This window comes from Ictalurus furcatus, chromosome 9 (assembly GCF_023375685.1).
Source record: "Ictalurus furcatus strain D&B chromosome 9, Billie_1.0, whole genome shotgun sequence".
NCBI classification, from domain to species: domain Eukaryota; kingdom Metazoa; phylum Chordata; class Actinopteri; order Siluriformes; family Ictaluridae; genus Ictalurus; species Ictalurus furcatus.
In genome coordinates, this window is record NC_071263.1 from 26150426 (window position 1) to 26164717 (window position 14292).

At 42.5% G+C, this 14292-nt stretch overlaps 1 protein-coding gene across 3 annotated transcripts in view; it reads left to right on the forward strand.

The window, feature by feature from the left end:
* b3gnt2b (UDP-GlcNAc:betaGal beta-1,3-N-acetylglucosaminyltransferase 2b) overlaps window positions 1-9271 on the forward strand; it is a 53753-nt gene extending 44482 nt beyond the window's left edge. For 2 of the 3 annotated variants that reach the window (XM_053632680.1, XM_053632678.1), the window contains 2 exons: window positions 602-720; window positions 3635-9271. In XM_053632680.1, coding sequence (XP_053488655.1) covers window positions 3653-4852 — 1200 coding nt within the window. In that variant the 5' untranslated portion in view covers window positions 602-720; window positions 3635-3652 and the 3' untranslated portion in view covers window positions 4853-9271. The other variant, XM_053632681.1, reaches the window with a different exon arrangement.
* The last annotated feature ends 5021 nt before the right edge of the window (window positions 9272-14292 follow it).

The following is a 14292-nucleotide window of genomic DNA, read 5'->3' on the forward strand; positions in this document are numbered from 1 at the left end:
CGTACAGATAATTGGATTGCTGAGTGGTAAAGTATCCACTCCATTAGCGGTATACTTTATAAAGACGGAAAAGAACCGGCGAAAATGTACCCCAGACATCTGCGTGCATTATGCAGTGTATTTTGCAATAGTAATCATTAAAGCATGGAGGTTTCGGAAGGGGGCAGGTTTTTTCGGCTGCCGAGGCGACTCGATCCAACGTAAAGAACAGTGGCTGTGCTGAAAGATGCGCGAAAAGATGGTGATTATGTTTGAGTATGATTGACTGAGTATGTTCCACCAGCTGTTCCCATGACCCCATGCAAACAAAGAGGGAAACGTTAACCCTGCTCCACAAAGAAGAGGCCACACCTCTTTATCATTACTAAAGAATCATTACTCCTGCACCTCTTCGATTAGTTAGCATGATTAAGGAACGAATACACACTTTAGCCTAGTAAGTGCCACGTGTGAAACCGAACTGGCCGGCTTATATAATTAGTAAGCCGCCCTGATTATTCTGGCTGCCTCTAATTCCCTAAACGAGATGATGTGTGTTAATACATGTAGGATTTAGGTTTTTTTTTTTCTCTCTCTCTCTCTCTCTCTCCCCACCCAACAGATCGCTGCCTCGTTCCAGTTCTCATCCGCCTACGTATGAGGATGGGGTAAAGACCGACGTGGACACCTTGAAGTGGCCACATACACCCGTAGCACTGCCTGCCTCTCCCCTGTCAACAGGTAACACTTCATAACGAATGAGAACACAGTTCAATGCAACATCTGTCAAATAACAGATTATTTGACGTTGCTTGATTTTATTCTTGAGCGATTTCTGTAAGTCAGACTTGTGTTGAAATGCCGGCGGTTCGATTTCCGGCCCACGTGACGTGCTAAGACATAATCAGATGAGTTTTTATGGTGAAATCGGGTGGCAGGGTTGACTCACTGGTTTGTAATGCAGCACAAATTAGTTTCTCTTTTAGACTGACGATAGATGATTAACCGGAATAAACGAACACTTCTGCTGGTGGTTTGCCAATAGATAGCTCCTTTGCCTAGAGGCAACATCGTGTCAGACGGAGCACGCCTCGTAGATCGACGCCTTCACGCCGCACAGAAAGTTCATGCAAATTTGAGCCGGTTTACTTTACCGTTTTTAAAGCACAACCAGTAAAATGAGGCCTCGTGTGTGACGTAGGAAAGACGTCACTCTGGCTCTCTAGAGGTTTAAATGTAACCTTAATGCCATTAAACTCACCACTAGTATTGTCAAGACAATAAGAGTCTCATGCGCTCATTTTCTTGCCTTCCCTTTGTTTTGTTTTTTTGCAGGAGCATTTTTCTACCACAGAGGGTGAAATCTTACATCCGTCAGCTTTAAATGTTAAAATCTCTTAATTGCATTTCTGACTTGCTGGTGTTCTTTGAAGATCGCACACCCCGCCCTCACTGCTTGTGTAGCTGATGATGTCATCTTCACACAAACTAAGCGTGGCACGCTAAGTCAGTCACACTCGAAGGAAGCGACATCGAAAGCGTCTGTCTTTCCTTGGGTTTCTCAGAGTGGTTTCAAAAACTCCCATTACGTGTGTTGCATTGGACTGAAGCTCGTAACCCGGAAAGAACAAAGAGAACCCGTCCTCCGTTTTGGAAAGCCAGAAAGGTCTTCTCGACCCCGAGTTCAGCACGCGGCATCGTATCAACATGGCTGCTCGTAGTAGTGACAGTAAACAGAGGGGCGTGACTTCTCAGGTCCCACCTCCGATTCTGATTGAGTGTAGCATCGTTTTTAATACATACCGGGAAGCTTTCAAATAAGTGCTTGTGTTTCCGAGAATAATTTCCATATGTAAAAACTAGCAGCAGCGGCGAGATTACGAACGTAAAGCCACCACTTTCTAATAAATCGATCCTCAGAGAACAGTTGTACCACTGCTGAGTATACGCCTATTGACGGCTCAGTTCAGGAAAAGTGTCGCCTTTTCAAGCCATGGTCAAGCTAAACTTGCGACTTCCGTCTGTTCTTTTCAGACCGGCACATCATGCAGAAAGTATTCAAATGAAGATTTGCACCAACAAAGAAAATATAATGCAAATGTTGTTTTTTTTTTTTTATTGTCCTGCACCTTTCCTGTCATGTAAAGTATCGAACAGCTTCTGTAAGCATGGATGATCGTAATACACTGGAAGTTCAGCGCAGTACGTTGAGTAGGAGCCGTAAGCCTTCAAAGATTTTAACACACGAGCAAGTGGAGTTTATTTTTATCGTGCTCAGGCTGGCCTAGGACTGTGTTTAATAAAAAAAAATATTCATACGGTATTTTTGATGGAAAATATAGATTTTTCCTCGTAAGTCCTGCTTATAACCGACACCCTGCTTATGCGGGAAGATGTTAGACTTGTTTTAGGCTGTCTCGGCCTCTTTTTGCTTTGAACTACGCTTTTCTCAACGGACGCTAACCGAAACAATTGCTGGCCCCGTTTTGCAAGCGGTTGGGTGGGGGATATTTATTATGCGTTTACAATCCATTTCATTGTTCGTGATTCAAGTAGGGAGGGAAATTCAGCCTCTGGGGGGGGGTAAAAAAAAAAAAAAAGAAAAGAAAAAATCTTTATTTATATTTAACACTATTGATGTTAACATGGATTACAAACTGAGGCTTTAATATTTTTAAGAGAAAAATCCCTAACAAAACAAAAAAAATACACATGGCTCTAGGACAGACCGTATTCCGAATATATTCAGTAATTTATGAGGTCTATTTGTCTCCTGTTTTTGTAATTGTGTTCAGCTGTTCTAGTCTCTTTGTGGTGAAATGGGATTTGTAGTGGGTCCCTAAAGCATTTCTGCCACGAGGGATTGAAAATACCGAGCACATGATGGTTATAAAATGTGTTTGTTTCTTTTTCTATGAAGTAGAACAGCAAAGAGAGTCACAAGACAGAGAGGCAGAGACCGGGTAAGTGAGCAAAAATAAATAAAAAAAAATTAAAAATGAGTTGAAGGGAAATAGGGTGCGGTTTAGCTGTGTTTGGGGAAACGGAAGACTGCACACAATAGGGAGGTCAGGGTGATGAGTGCAACTACGGTACAGCCTATCTGCCTGGTTGCTAAGACATGGTTGTCTTAGGTCGAGAGAGAGAGAGAGAGAGAGAGAGAGAGAGAGAGACTGACTTTCAGGCAGTTGCTCAAGGTACATGTGGAACAACTCTAGACCAAGCTCTAAAGTGCAGGTCATGTCACTGGAAATACTCGGATATGTAATTGTATGTCAATAATATTTTTACTGATAACGAGTCTTTATCGGTCACGTATACATTACAGCACAGTGAAATTCTTTTCTTCGCATACCTCAGCATGTTAGGAAGTTGGGGTCAGAGTGCAGGGTCAGCCATGATACAGCGCCCCCTGGAGCAGAGAGCGTTAAGGGTCTTGCTCAAGGGTCCAACAGTGGCAGCTTGGCAGTGCTGGGGCTTGAACCCCCGACCGTCTGATCCCAGACCCACACGCCCACCTGACCCAGAGCCTGGCACGTTCTTCTTGCACAAATGTCTAGTTTTCCAGATATATTCCTGTTTCTGTTCAGTGATGAAGCTTTACGTTGTGTCGACTGTCATCTAACGTGCATCTCTCTGCATCTCTGTTGTCCAGGTGGTGAATGCTGGTACCATGCAGGGACCTCGAAGAAAGCTGAAGGTCGTCGTGACGACTATAATGACTGCGTTCTTCTTCATCATCGTGGAAGTTTCGAGAAGCGGCGGCCAAGATAAAAATGGCCGGCACAAAATTCGAATCCCCACCAAACCATTCTGGGGCAAACTGTCCCCCAAGGAGGCCTTCTGGAACCGCCAGCAGCAGAAACTGGACCATTTGAACAACCCGGTCCTGAACGGACCAAACGCCACAGTCGGTGGCCTTCTGCCAGACTGGCTAAACGACACGGTTGCTCAGGACTCCTGCGAGCCGGACTTTCGGGTCAGGACGCAAGTGAGGAATTTCAGCTTGCTTCCAGATCGTTTTAAAGACTTTTTGTTGTACATGCGATGCAGGTCCTATCGCATGGTCGTGGACCAGCCTCAGATATGCAAAGATCAGCCGTTCCTGCTGCTGGCCATCAAATCGTTGGAATCACATTTCGACCGGCGTCAGGCGATACGAGAGTCCTGGGGTCGAGCCAGTCTCGTCGCAAACAAGTCCATCGTGACCGTATTCCTCCTTGGCAACGCCACTGCCGTGGACCACTTCCCATACTTATCGCCGATGTTGGAGTATGAAAGCTCCATGCATGGAGACATCCTTCAGTGGGACTACAGGGACTCCTTTTTTAACCTGACTGTTAAAGAGGTCCTTTTCCTTGAGTGGTTCAACACTCGCTGTCCGGATGTTAGCTTCATATTCAAAGGTGACGACGATGTCTTCGTCAACACTGTCCTGATTATAGACTTCCTCAAGGGTCTGTCCCCTACCAAGGCGCAGGACCTGTTTGTCGGGGATGTAATAATGAATGCTGGACCTCACCGGGACAAGAAGGTTAAGTACTACATCCCTGAGAACTTTTTTGTAGGGAGCTATCCACCGTACGCAGGTGGTGGAGGGTACCTTTACTCCGGAAAAGTGGCCAAGAGACTCCATGGGATTATGAACAGGGTGCCGCTGTACCCCATTGATGACGTCTACACGGGCATGTGCCTGAGGAAGCTGGGACTCGCCCCGGAGAAGCACAAGGGGTTTCGCACTTTCGGCATTGAGGAGAAATATCGTAACAACCCGTGTGCCTATAAGAGCCTGATGCTGGTTCACCCGAGAAGTCCGCAGGACATGATTAAAATATGGGCGTGGCTTAAGGACCCCACTTTAAATTGTCAGTAAAACTTCACGCAAGGCCTTCTTACCAACCTCAGGGTTGCTAGTCTGTATATGGCAGCTAAGATTATTATTATTATTATTATTATTAATGATCATGTGTGAGACGTGAGCTAGGCCCGTTTGTGCATCGTGTCTCCGAAGTGAATCAAAAGCTAATGAACGTTTCAAATTTCTTCAAGTTTATGAATATCTCCAATAGTGTTACAGGTTTTTACACATCGACCAAACGTTGCTCTATTACGTTAATCTATGTGCCGGTGTAGTTTATGCTAAAGACAATAGGATCATGGGAAGTTCAGCTGGTTTGAACTCAGTGCAGGAGGGGGGGGGGGACCCCGATCACTATAGTCGAGCATCTTCTATTATTTATATTTTTGTTTTGGCTGTGTGATATAGGACAGTACGTGTTGTTGAAAACTGCTTGTGCTGCTTCTTTTTTTTTTTTTTTTTCCTCCCAAAGCTTGAATCATGAAGGTTAAACTAAAGCGTTACTGCGTTAAAAAAAGAAAGGAAAAAAAGGACCTGCAGTAATCAGCTCCACGTGATTAATGTATTGTGAAACGTTTGGCTTATCTGTTGTTCCGGGAGTGCTGATTCTCACACATGTTGGCTGGTTTAGTTGTGTAGTTGTGATTTTTGGGGTTTTTTTTTTTTTCTTTCAAGGTTCACTGTGTCACTCATGTTTGATTTGCCCCAAGAATCCCCCCCCCCCCCCCCCCCCGAAGAGCTTTATCACAGACAGGGCAGAATGAAACAAGTTCACTGCAGTTGTGCTTATCAGTTTAGCTGAATTTAGGTCAGAGAATAAGTATTGTAGGTCAGGAAAGTGGCGTGTACTTTTCCTTGGTCATGTAATGACTGATTAAATTCTCTGAATGATTGATAGGTTATTTATTCCTTTGTACGGTCAGTTTTTATGCTTTGAATTTAATCAGGACGACACGTTATTGTCTGTCCAGCCAAAAATGCATCATGCTGCGTCAACATCATTTCCGTTCACCTCTTCGAATGGGTTGCTGTACGACACCAAAAACACTGATGAAGCAAGCTTCAAAAGAAAAGAGCGTTTTCCCATGTCAGTATTCATCTGTCTGTGCCTACGCAACTGGATAATGAAACCAGACCGGACAATGTAGTTTTGTTTATAGTTTCCTCTCTGGGTTTGTTTTGCCAGAGACGCGTGAGCACGACGCTCCGTTCGCTGTTCTTTCACCACCAGGGCAAAGCAGAGGTCTTATCTATCTTAGAGTTACACCTGCTGGGCAGGTGCTGCAATCACACCCTGCTTCCCTTTTTAATCAAGACACTGGATTCCTCTTTCCTTTTGGCATGGCGCTCGAGTGGAATGTTAAAACGCCGTGTCGTTTTTCACTGCTGAAAACCTACAAACCAAAATATTGCACATTGTGCCTGCTTGCTGTAAATAAAAAAAAAATTTAAAAAAAAATAAACAGAAAATGTTTACACGTCAAGATGGATAGATAAATAAATGGTTTAAAACAAATGACTATATTTATAGACTATATAGGTTTATCTGCCATTATTTATGAACCGGTGAGACTTTCCAACTGGAGTTCTGGCTGTGGAACCTTGCAGTTCTCGAAACCAGGACGAAGCCGAGTCCGTATACTGATCAACTTCAGCGATCGTGTCATATGATTTATACGCTTTCACATTTCAACGGGGACAGGAGTGACTTGTATATTTGCTTCTCTCTGAACCCTTAAACATCCCTAGACGCTCTAAATAATATCCCTGGGTCTCGTTATTTTAGCAAAACACTTAACAGACCGAACATTTCCAATGTTATTCGATTCAAATTGTACTTCGATTCAAATTGTACTTCGATTCAAATTGTACTTCGATTCAAATTGTATTGATTCTTTATAGTCACGGTATGACGATTATCCGATAACAGACGTGACCTGATTATGCTTGCGCGAAACGGTTTGATCCCAGCTCCGAGTGTTTGTACCGTTCGGATGGTTTCTCGCGTCTTTTGATACGGTGACTCGGGTCTGTTTTCCGTAGCTGTTAAAAAACAAACAAACGAACACATGACGCAGTTTTAAAACGGTACCACAAAAACCAAACTTAATCAAAACCTATGTTATATCACAACATAAGGAGACACTGTCTCTTTTTTTTTTTTGCGCTTTTTTTTTTTTTTACATGCAAATGTGCCTGTTCTTTATTGCTGATTAAGTATCTATTTGTAACTTAACATGCACCTTTTTGTTTGATTTCCCGATTTAAATAAAAAATAAAACTTCAGTGTTTTTTTTACGTGCAGGTTGCCCCATTCCTCTGTGTGTTCTGCACTGTTGTTACTTCATGTTCAGCTTTGCTAAGTGTCGATGTTTGTTCCTGCGCCTGCTTCGCAGTGGTGGGAAATCGATCATTAGGAGTCACATGTACACTGACGCAGCCACGAGGTCAAGAGGGGGGGATAAGTCAAAGGAGGAACCAAGAGGCCAAAGGTGACTCTCTCGGCATGATGCTGCTACCACCACCATGCTTCACTGCTTGGTTGATCAGCAGTGATGAGTCTCCGCCAAACATTGTGCAAGGCCAAACACTTCAATTCTGGTCCCATCAAACCAGACAGCCTTTTTCCATGTAGAGTTGTCCTGTGAGCATCTTCACCCATCTGAGCTGTGGGTCTCTCCTGCTACTTCAGCGTTTACATTCATCTCTCGGTTGCTTCTTTGCCTAATCCTCTATTTACCCGGTCACTACATTTCGGATAATTCATAAATAATGGATTTAATGTCGAAGGTTAGAAAGAGAGGTTTATTGTAACCAATCCCTGAACGCTGCTCTTCTAGAACTTTGTCCCTGGACTTGTTTTGATCGCTCCTTGGTGTTCATGATGGCGTTTGTTCTCTATCAAACGCCGAGGTCTTCCAGGAACAGGTGTATTCGATAAGGGCACGTGCTAAATGTTGTAAATGTAAACATTGAGATCATGTGACATTACGTGCACACAGAGTGACTCCATTCAAACCGTTATATAACGTCTCATGGCGACTGACTGCACCAGGACTAATTTAGGGGTTTCACAGCAACGTAAAAAAAAAAAAAAACTTTATTATTTTTTTTTATTTCTAATTAATTTTGCAAACGATATAGATTTTGTGTAGCTTCATGACTTATAATGAAATTTACTTCCACTGTGTGGCACTAAAAAAAATGGTGAAAAGGTCAAGGGGGGGTGAATACTTACTTACACAAAGGCACTGATTCTCTTTACAGAAATGATCTCTCTCTCTCTTTTTTTTTTTTTTTTTAAAATGTTCTAATCAGTGCACCAGGGTGTCAGTCTTTCTTCACAAAGGCCCTGTGTGGCTGTGTGGTAGAATTACATAACTTAATGGCTGTTCCACTTTTGTGGTTAATCAGAATAATCAAATTAGGGATGTCGTATTGTGGGTCAGGAAACTGGCGCGCACTTTCTTAATCGGCTTTAGGGATTTATTATTTATTTGTAGAACATAAGACCGACTCCGTGCACCAACGTTTAGAGCAGTTTATGCTAAATCTGTGTTTTTTTTTTTTTTTAAAAATGATCATCAGCTTGGAGTGTAAACGGGGCAAAGTACACATGTAAAAAATGTTTTTTTATCATTTTCTTCTAGACTATTCATCAGTTCTTTTTCGCGTTATAGCATATAATATTTGATAGCCAGCCCAGCAATTAAAAATGATTTGTTTAATACTTACTCTACAGTAAGTAAGTAAGTAGACAAACAGGTGAACATGGCTCTGAACGAGAATGGGAAAGGAAGGAGGAGGAGGAGGAGGAGGAGGGAGCAGGAACCAGCACAGATCCAATTAGAGGTGCACAATTGAATGTGACTGTGATTAAAGAGCCCCTATTGTCCTATATAAACGTGTCTAATTTTGTTTTTAAAGTCTCATACGATAGGTTTACATGCATCCAAGGTCAAGAATCACTTTAATGTGCTCATCGCAGCATCGCCTCTTTTTCTCAGGGTCACGAACGATTCGCTCAAGGATCGCTCCGTTCACTCTAAACTCCTCCTTTCAGAGAGTCTACTCTGCTCTGATTGGTCCGATGTCCCAGTCTGTTGTGATTGGTTTATCGCTTACAGCGTGCGTCGGAAAGGAAACGCCCAGGACCCCATCCGAATTTCAGCTCGGTATGAATAACTTCGATTTGAGCCCGAGTCTGACAGTGATGCATCGGAAGATCGACCCGAACCCAAACCACCGTCACAAGCACGACGAGAGCAGGATGTTCGTCACTGGCGAGTTCATATGTAGTTTGGCAATAACGGGAGTTACTGTAGGCGGTTCGCAGAGGTAACTTGGTGGTTAAGGCAGGGGTGTCCGGTTCTATCCGGAAAGGGCCGGTGTGGGTGCAGGTTTTCATTCCAATCAAGCGGAAGCCACACCTGATTCCACCTGTTTAATCAGTTGATCTGTGTGGCAGTACCAGCATCCTGATTATAACTCGGAGCTCTCTGCAAAACTGACATTCATTCTACCAGGTCAAGCACTCATTTCCCCATAAACTACTTCTACATATTCCATCCAAGGGACTCATGTTTATCATTTTAGGCCGCCTCGTACAAGACAGCTCTTTTCACGTGGTCCTGTTACTCGTAATTTAGATTCCACTACCAGTTATTTTCTTTATCTTATTCAGATAAGTGTTTGACATTGCTACTCCCTTCCTCTGCTTCAACATCTAATCGCTCTTATTTTCCTGACCATTTAACCCTGGATTTTTTTGGTTTTCTGGTTCTGTGGTCTCTGATTTTAGTGTCATCTTTTTACAGGCTTTATATATATATATATATATATAACACTATGGATGGAAACAAAGAAAAAGGAAAGAATAGATTAGAGTCGATATCTGTGCATGCCCACAACAACACAAAGGCAAGCAGAACCCCACGTAAGAGTTCTCACCTGGAGGATATTACAAACCGCTCTTGTAATGTGTACGTGACTAAATTTAAAGTACAAGCGTTAATCTTGACTTTCTTTAATAATTGACTTCAAATTATGTCGTTAAAGATATGCCGTTTGTATTCAAATTGAGTCGTGCGTATTACAGGAGAGGTTTGTAATTTCAGAGCCCTCTGCTGCCTGGGAGGTGAACTGCAATGACAAATAAATAATGCAATAATAATTAAAAAAAAATAATAATGAATTTTTGTATTTATTTGTACATTGGTAGAACTGTGAAGCGGTGTAACGTTAGACACGAATGGTTCGTGATGATGTCGCACTTGATTTTTGTTTATTTTGTTTGTTCTATGGCAGTAAACACATCTGGTTGCGGATTTGGAGGACATGACCTTCATGTAATTTAGACACATTGGACCTCTCCTAGTCTGCTACGTGGATATATCTATACGTGATGACTGGTGAAATCTGATTAGTTTATTCCTCAAGCCGACAGTATTCTACATGTTGTAGTTTAAGGGAAATTATTTGAACCTCTGTGTCCATGTGTATTTAGTGGAAAAATTTGTTCCCAGATGCACACTTTGTTTTTTCCCCCCTGCAAGTGACCTCTACAGAGACGCGGGAAAGTCGAGTAGGTTACAACTCAAACAGCATCAGATCCCAGACTCCCAGCCTGCTCACACCATCATTCTCTAAATGTGGCATGAATACATGATCAGCACTAGAGGGCAGCACTTTGTTGTTAAATCTCACCTAGTACTTGAGATTTATGTGTGTGTGTGTGTGAGAGAGAGTGAGTGTGTGTGTGTGTGTGTGTGTGTGTGTGTGTGTGTGTGTGTGTGTGAGAGAGAGAGAGCTGTAAACTTGTTTGTTTGTTTTTTACTGCTTGCTAAAGTTGTTGTTGGTCCAGCTAGAGGTCGTTCATCTTCTACAGATCTAGGACCAGCTCGTGTTGCTCTGATCTTAGCCTTTAAACATTATAACAGAGTGAAACGCTGACTTTTTACACCTGCATGATTTTGCGAATGTTTAATAAATGATGTCTCCCAAAAAAAAAACCCAAAAACCTTTTTTTTCATAGTAGACTGGTTACCTGTCTGAGACGGAGTCTCATGATTCACAGCACTAGCTGGATTTGATTTATTGTTTGTTTTGTTTTGTACTTTATAGACGTAGATACAAAGTAAGTAAATAAGTTTTAGTAAGAGCTGTAAGAAATACAGTGGAAGTAGTAATGTCCTGGAATACTGATCACTGTCTCTTATATCCAAGACATTATTATTATTATTATTATTATTATTATTATAGACTTTTTTTTTTTTTTTGAAGAGAGAAACCATGCTTTCCTAGAGAGCCCCCTGGTGGTTCGGGGGTCATGAACACCTGCTTATAGCTACTTCGAGAACGTCCCTGCATCTAGGCATTGAAATTCTTTGCCATTATTATAGACTCGTATTTCCGTTATTGGCTCATGGTTCCAGAGCAGAATTAAAGAAGCAGATATCAGACATTACGTCTTCGCTGGCTGACTGCATTTTGGCAGGAGAAAAGTGTTACTTCAATTTTTCACCTGAACTTTCTTTCTGTGTGTTTTTTTTTTTTTTTTTTTTTTTTAAAGCTAAAGATCTCTGCTAATTTCCGCTCCGTGTTTGGGTTTGTGTCGTCCTGCTTCTCATCACAGTGAGCCAGCTGACTGTCTGCTGCTCGACATCTGATTTTTCTTGCTCTTGCCTCGGGGGGTTTTCATTCCCACTGGATAAAACCGCTCATGAGAATACGATGACGTCAAAGAGTGAATTCTGCATGACTGCGCTCTAGCAAATCCAATCTATCCGATCTGTGTGTCTAAAATCATGTGCTCATAACTCGCCGCAAAGAGTGAAGGCTTGCATCGACACCCCTCGTTCCTGTAATATGCGACTGCTTCAAGAGACATTGTGGTTTTATTAGAGACGACTTCATCCACAGACCTCTTCAGCACAGACTGAAATTTAGTATTCGGAATATTTATTAATATTGTAGAGCTTTTAAATCCTGAATGTAGGTCCATGTTGTCCATATGTTTTCCAGTTTGTTTGTTTTTATGGCTTGGATTAAACCCATTCAGTTCTGACTGGAGACAAACAGACTAAGAAGAGAAGTATAAGAAATGATTAATAAATACATCTGATTTTCACCACTGGAACAAAATTTTAAAAGATAAACCGTGTGAACGTTTGCATAGCATTTATTTGTTTGTTTGTTTGTTCTTTTTTTACTTAAAGTTTTTTGTTGTTGTTGTTCAATTTTTCTTCCCCCCGCCCCCGTTTTTTTTTTTTCTTTTTTGTTCTCTCTCTTTCTTACGGCTGTAACTGTCCAAAAAACTTTCTATAGCACTAAGAAAGTTCTTACTGTCCTAGTGTTAACGTTCTGACTGCTCTTTTGTCTTTCTTCTATTTTTCTTCAGACCCCTTTAACTACGAAAGGAACTTTCTATAGCACTAAGAAAGTTCTTGCTGTCCTCTGATGAGAAGGTGAGAAGTGGTGGTGGGTTTATTGTGTGTGTGTGTGTGGGGGCGGGGGTAAAATATCTCAGACCCCCTAGCTGTTCTTCTCGGGCCCCACGCTGAGATCCTCTTCTTTAGTACAGAGCATGATGTTCTAGAAGCCTGACTTACACGTACCGTCTACGAGTCAAAGTCGTTACTCTGCTGTTTTTCTGGTCTCTGGGCAGAGCCGCAGGAAGGAAACGATGGAGTCTGTCCATCCACAAACACAGAGCGAAGGAGGCTCTCTCACACACTCCGATTACTTCCTTTCGGTTTCCTACCCATGATGCAGTGCCAGTCTGAGGTTTCTACTTCACTAATTCACTTTTTCACGCCTTGTTTTCTTCTACAGTGTGTTCTTGCTTATTTAAAAATGCACACTCTTTAAAAATGGGTTTCCTCAAGGGCGGAAAAGACACGAGTAACGAAATGAGTACAAAAACCTAGAAACGTCTTACATTTCTAACAAGCAAATCATAATCACGTCAACTCTATTAAAGATCTTTTTATTTCATTAGAGATCATATTTGAGTGTCGGGGTGCCGTTTGGTGATTTTCCTCACTTCATCCGTGAGGAATTTCCGTCCTTTGTTCGTTTATTGATTTATTTTTGAACTCCGTGGCGGTGTAAGAGTGTGTTGGTCACGTTAGTACGTACGGTACGTCTCTAATTCCATAAGCAGGTCTTGTTTCTTGTTGCTACAAAGTGCTGTATTTATTCATCCTGGGGTTTTTTTTTATATTCTTGCAGATTTGAAATCGTAAAACGGTGGAAGTTCTTGAAGAGCATCTTAAATGTAGTTTATTTTTATTGTTAATTTATCTCCAGCTGTCTCTTTGAAAGTTCATTCGAAGGAAAGCGCACACACACACACACACACACACACACACACACACACACACACACACACACACACACACACACACGCACGTACAGGATATTTCAGATAAGTTCGTGATGCAGGTATGTGGTCACCGACTCGGTCCTGAACATTTAAGTTTGCAGGAAACGTCAAGTTTTTTTTTTTTGCTGGAAAGTCTCCACAATCTAAAGTTTTTGACCGACCCCACCCCCACCCCCACCCCGAGAAAGTAATACCATCCAAATAGGACACGAGGACAGCTACGAGACGAATACCAAATCAGACTTGTTTCCCTAAAAGCAGACCACAAAAAGCCATGACATCACAACAGGCCTTAATTTTTAACCTCATGGTCACGGTTTTATTTCAAATCCAGCATGCTGGAGGAAACAAGAGAAGTGTCACTTCCCAAATACCTGCACGGTACGATTTCAGAAAGAAGTGCACTGCCGGATATGTGTGAGGAGGGGAAAGTGTGTGAGGGGAGAGAGAGAGAGAGAGAGAGAGAGAAAATGAAGGAGAGAGCAGTAGAGAGAGAGAGAGAGAGAGAGAGAGAGAGAAAATGAAGGAGAGAGCAGTGGAGAGAGAGTGAATGAGAGGGCAGTGGAGAGAGAGTGAATGAGAGAGCAGTAGAGAGAGAGAGAGACAGACAGAATGGAGAGAGAGAGAGAGAGAGAGAAAATGAAGGAGAGAGCAGTGGAGAGAGTGAATGAGGGAGCAGTGGAGAGAGAGAGAATGAAGAGAGCAGTGGAGAGAGAGAGTGAATGAGAGAGCAGTGGGGAGAGAGAGAGAGAGAGAGAGAAAGGAGAGAGCAGTAGAGAGAGAGAGTGAATGAGAGAGCAGTGGAGAGAGAGAGAATGAAGGAGAGAGCAGTGGAGAGAGTGAGTGAATGAGAGAGCAGTGGAGAGAGAGAGAGAGAGAGAATGAGAGAGCAGTAGAGAGAGAGAGAGAGAGAGAATGAGAGAGCAGTAGAGAGAGAGAGAGTGAATGAGAGAGAGAGAGTGAGAGTGAATGAGAGAGCAGTGGAGAGAGAGAGAATGAAGAGAGCAGTGGAGAGAGTGAATGAGGGAGCAGTGGAGAGAGAGAGAATGAAGAGAGCAGTGGAGAGAGA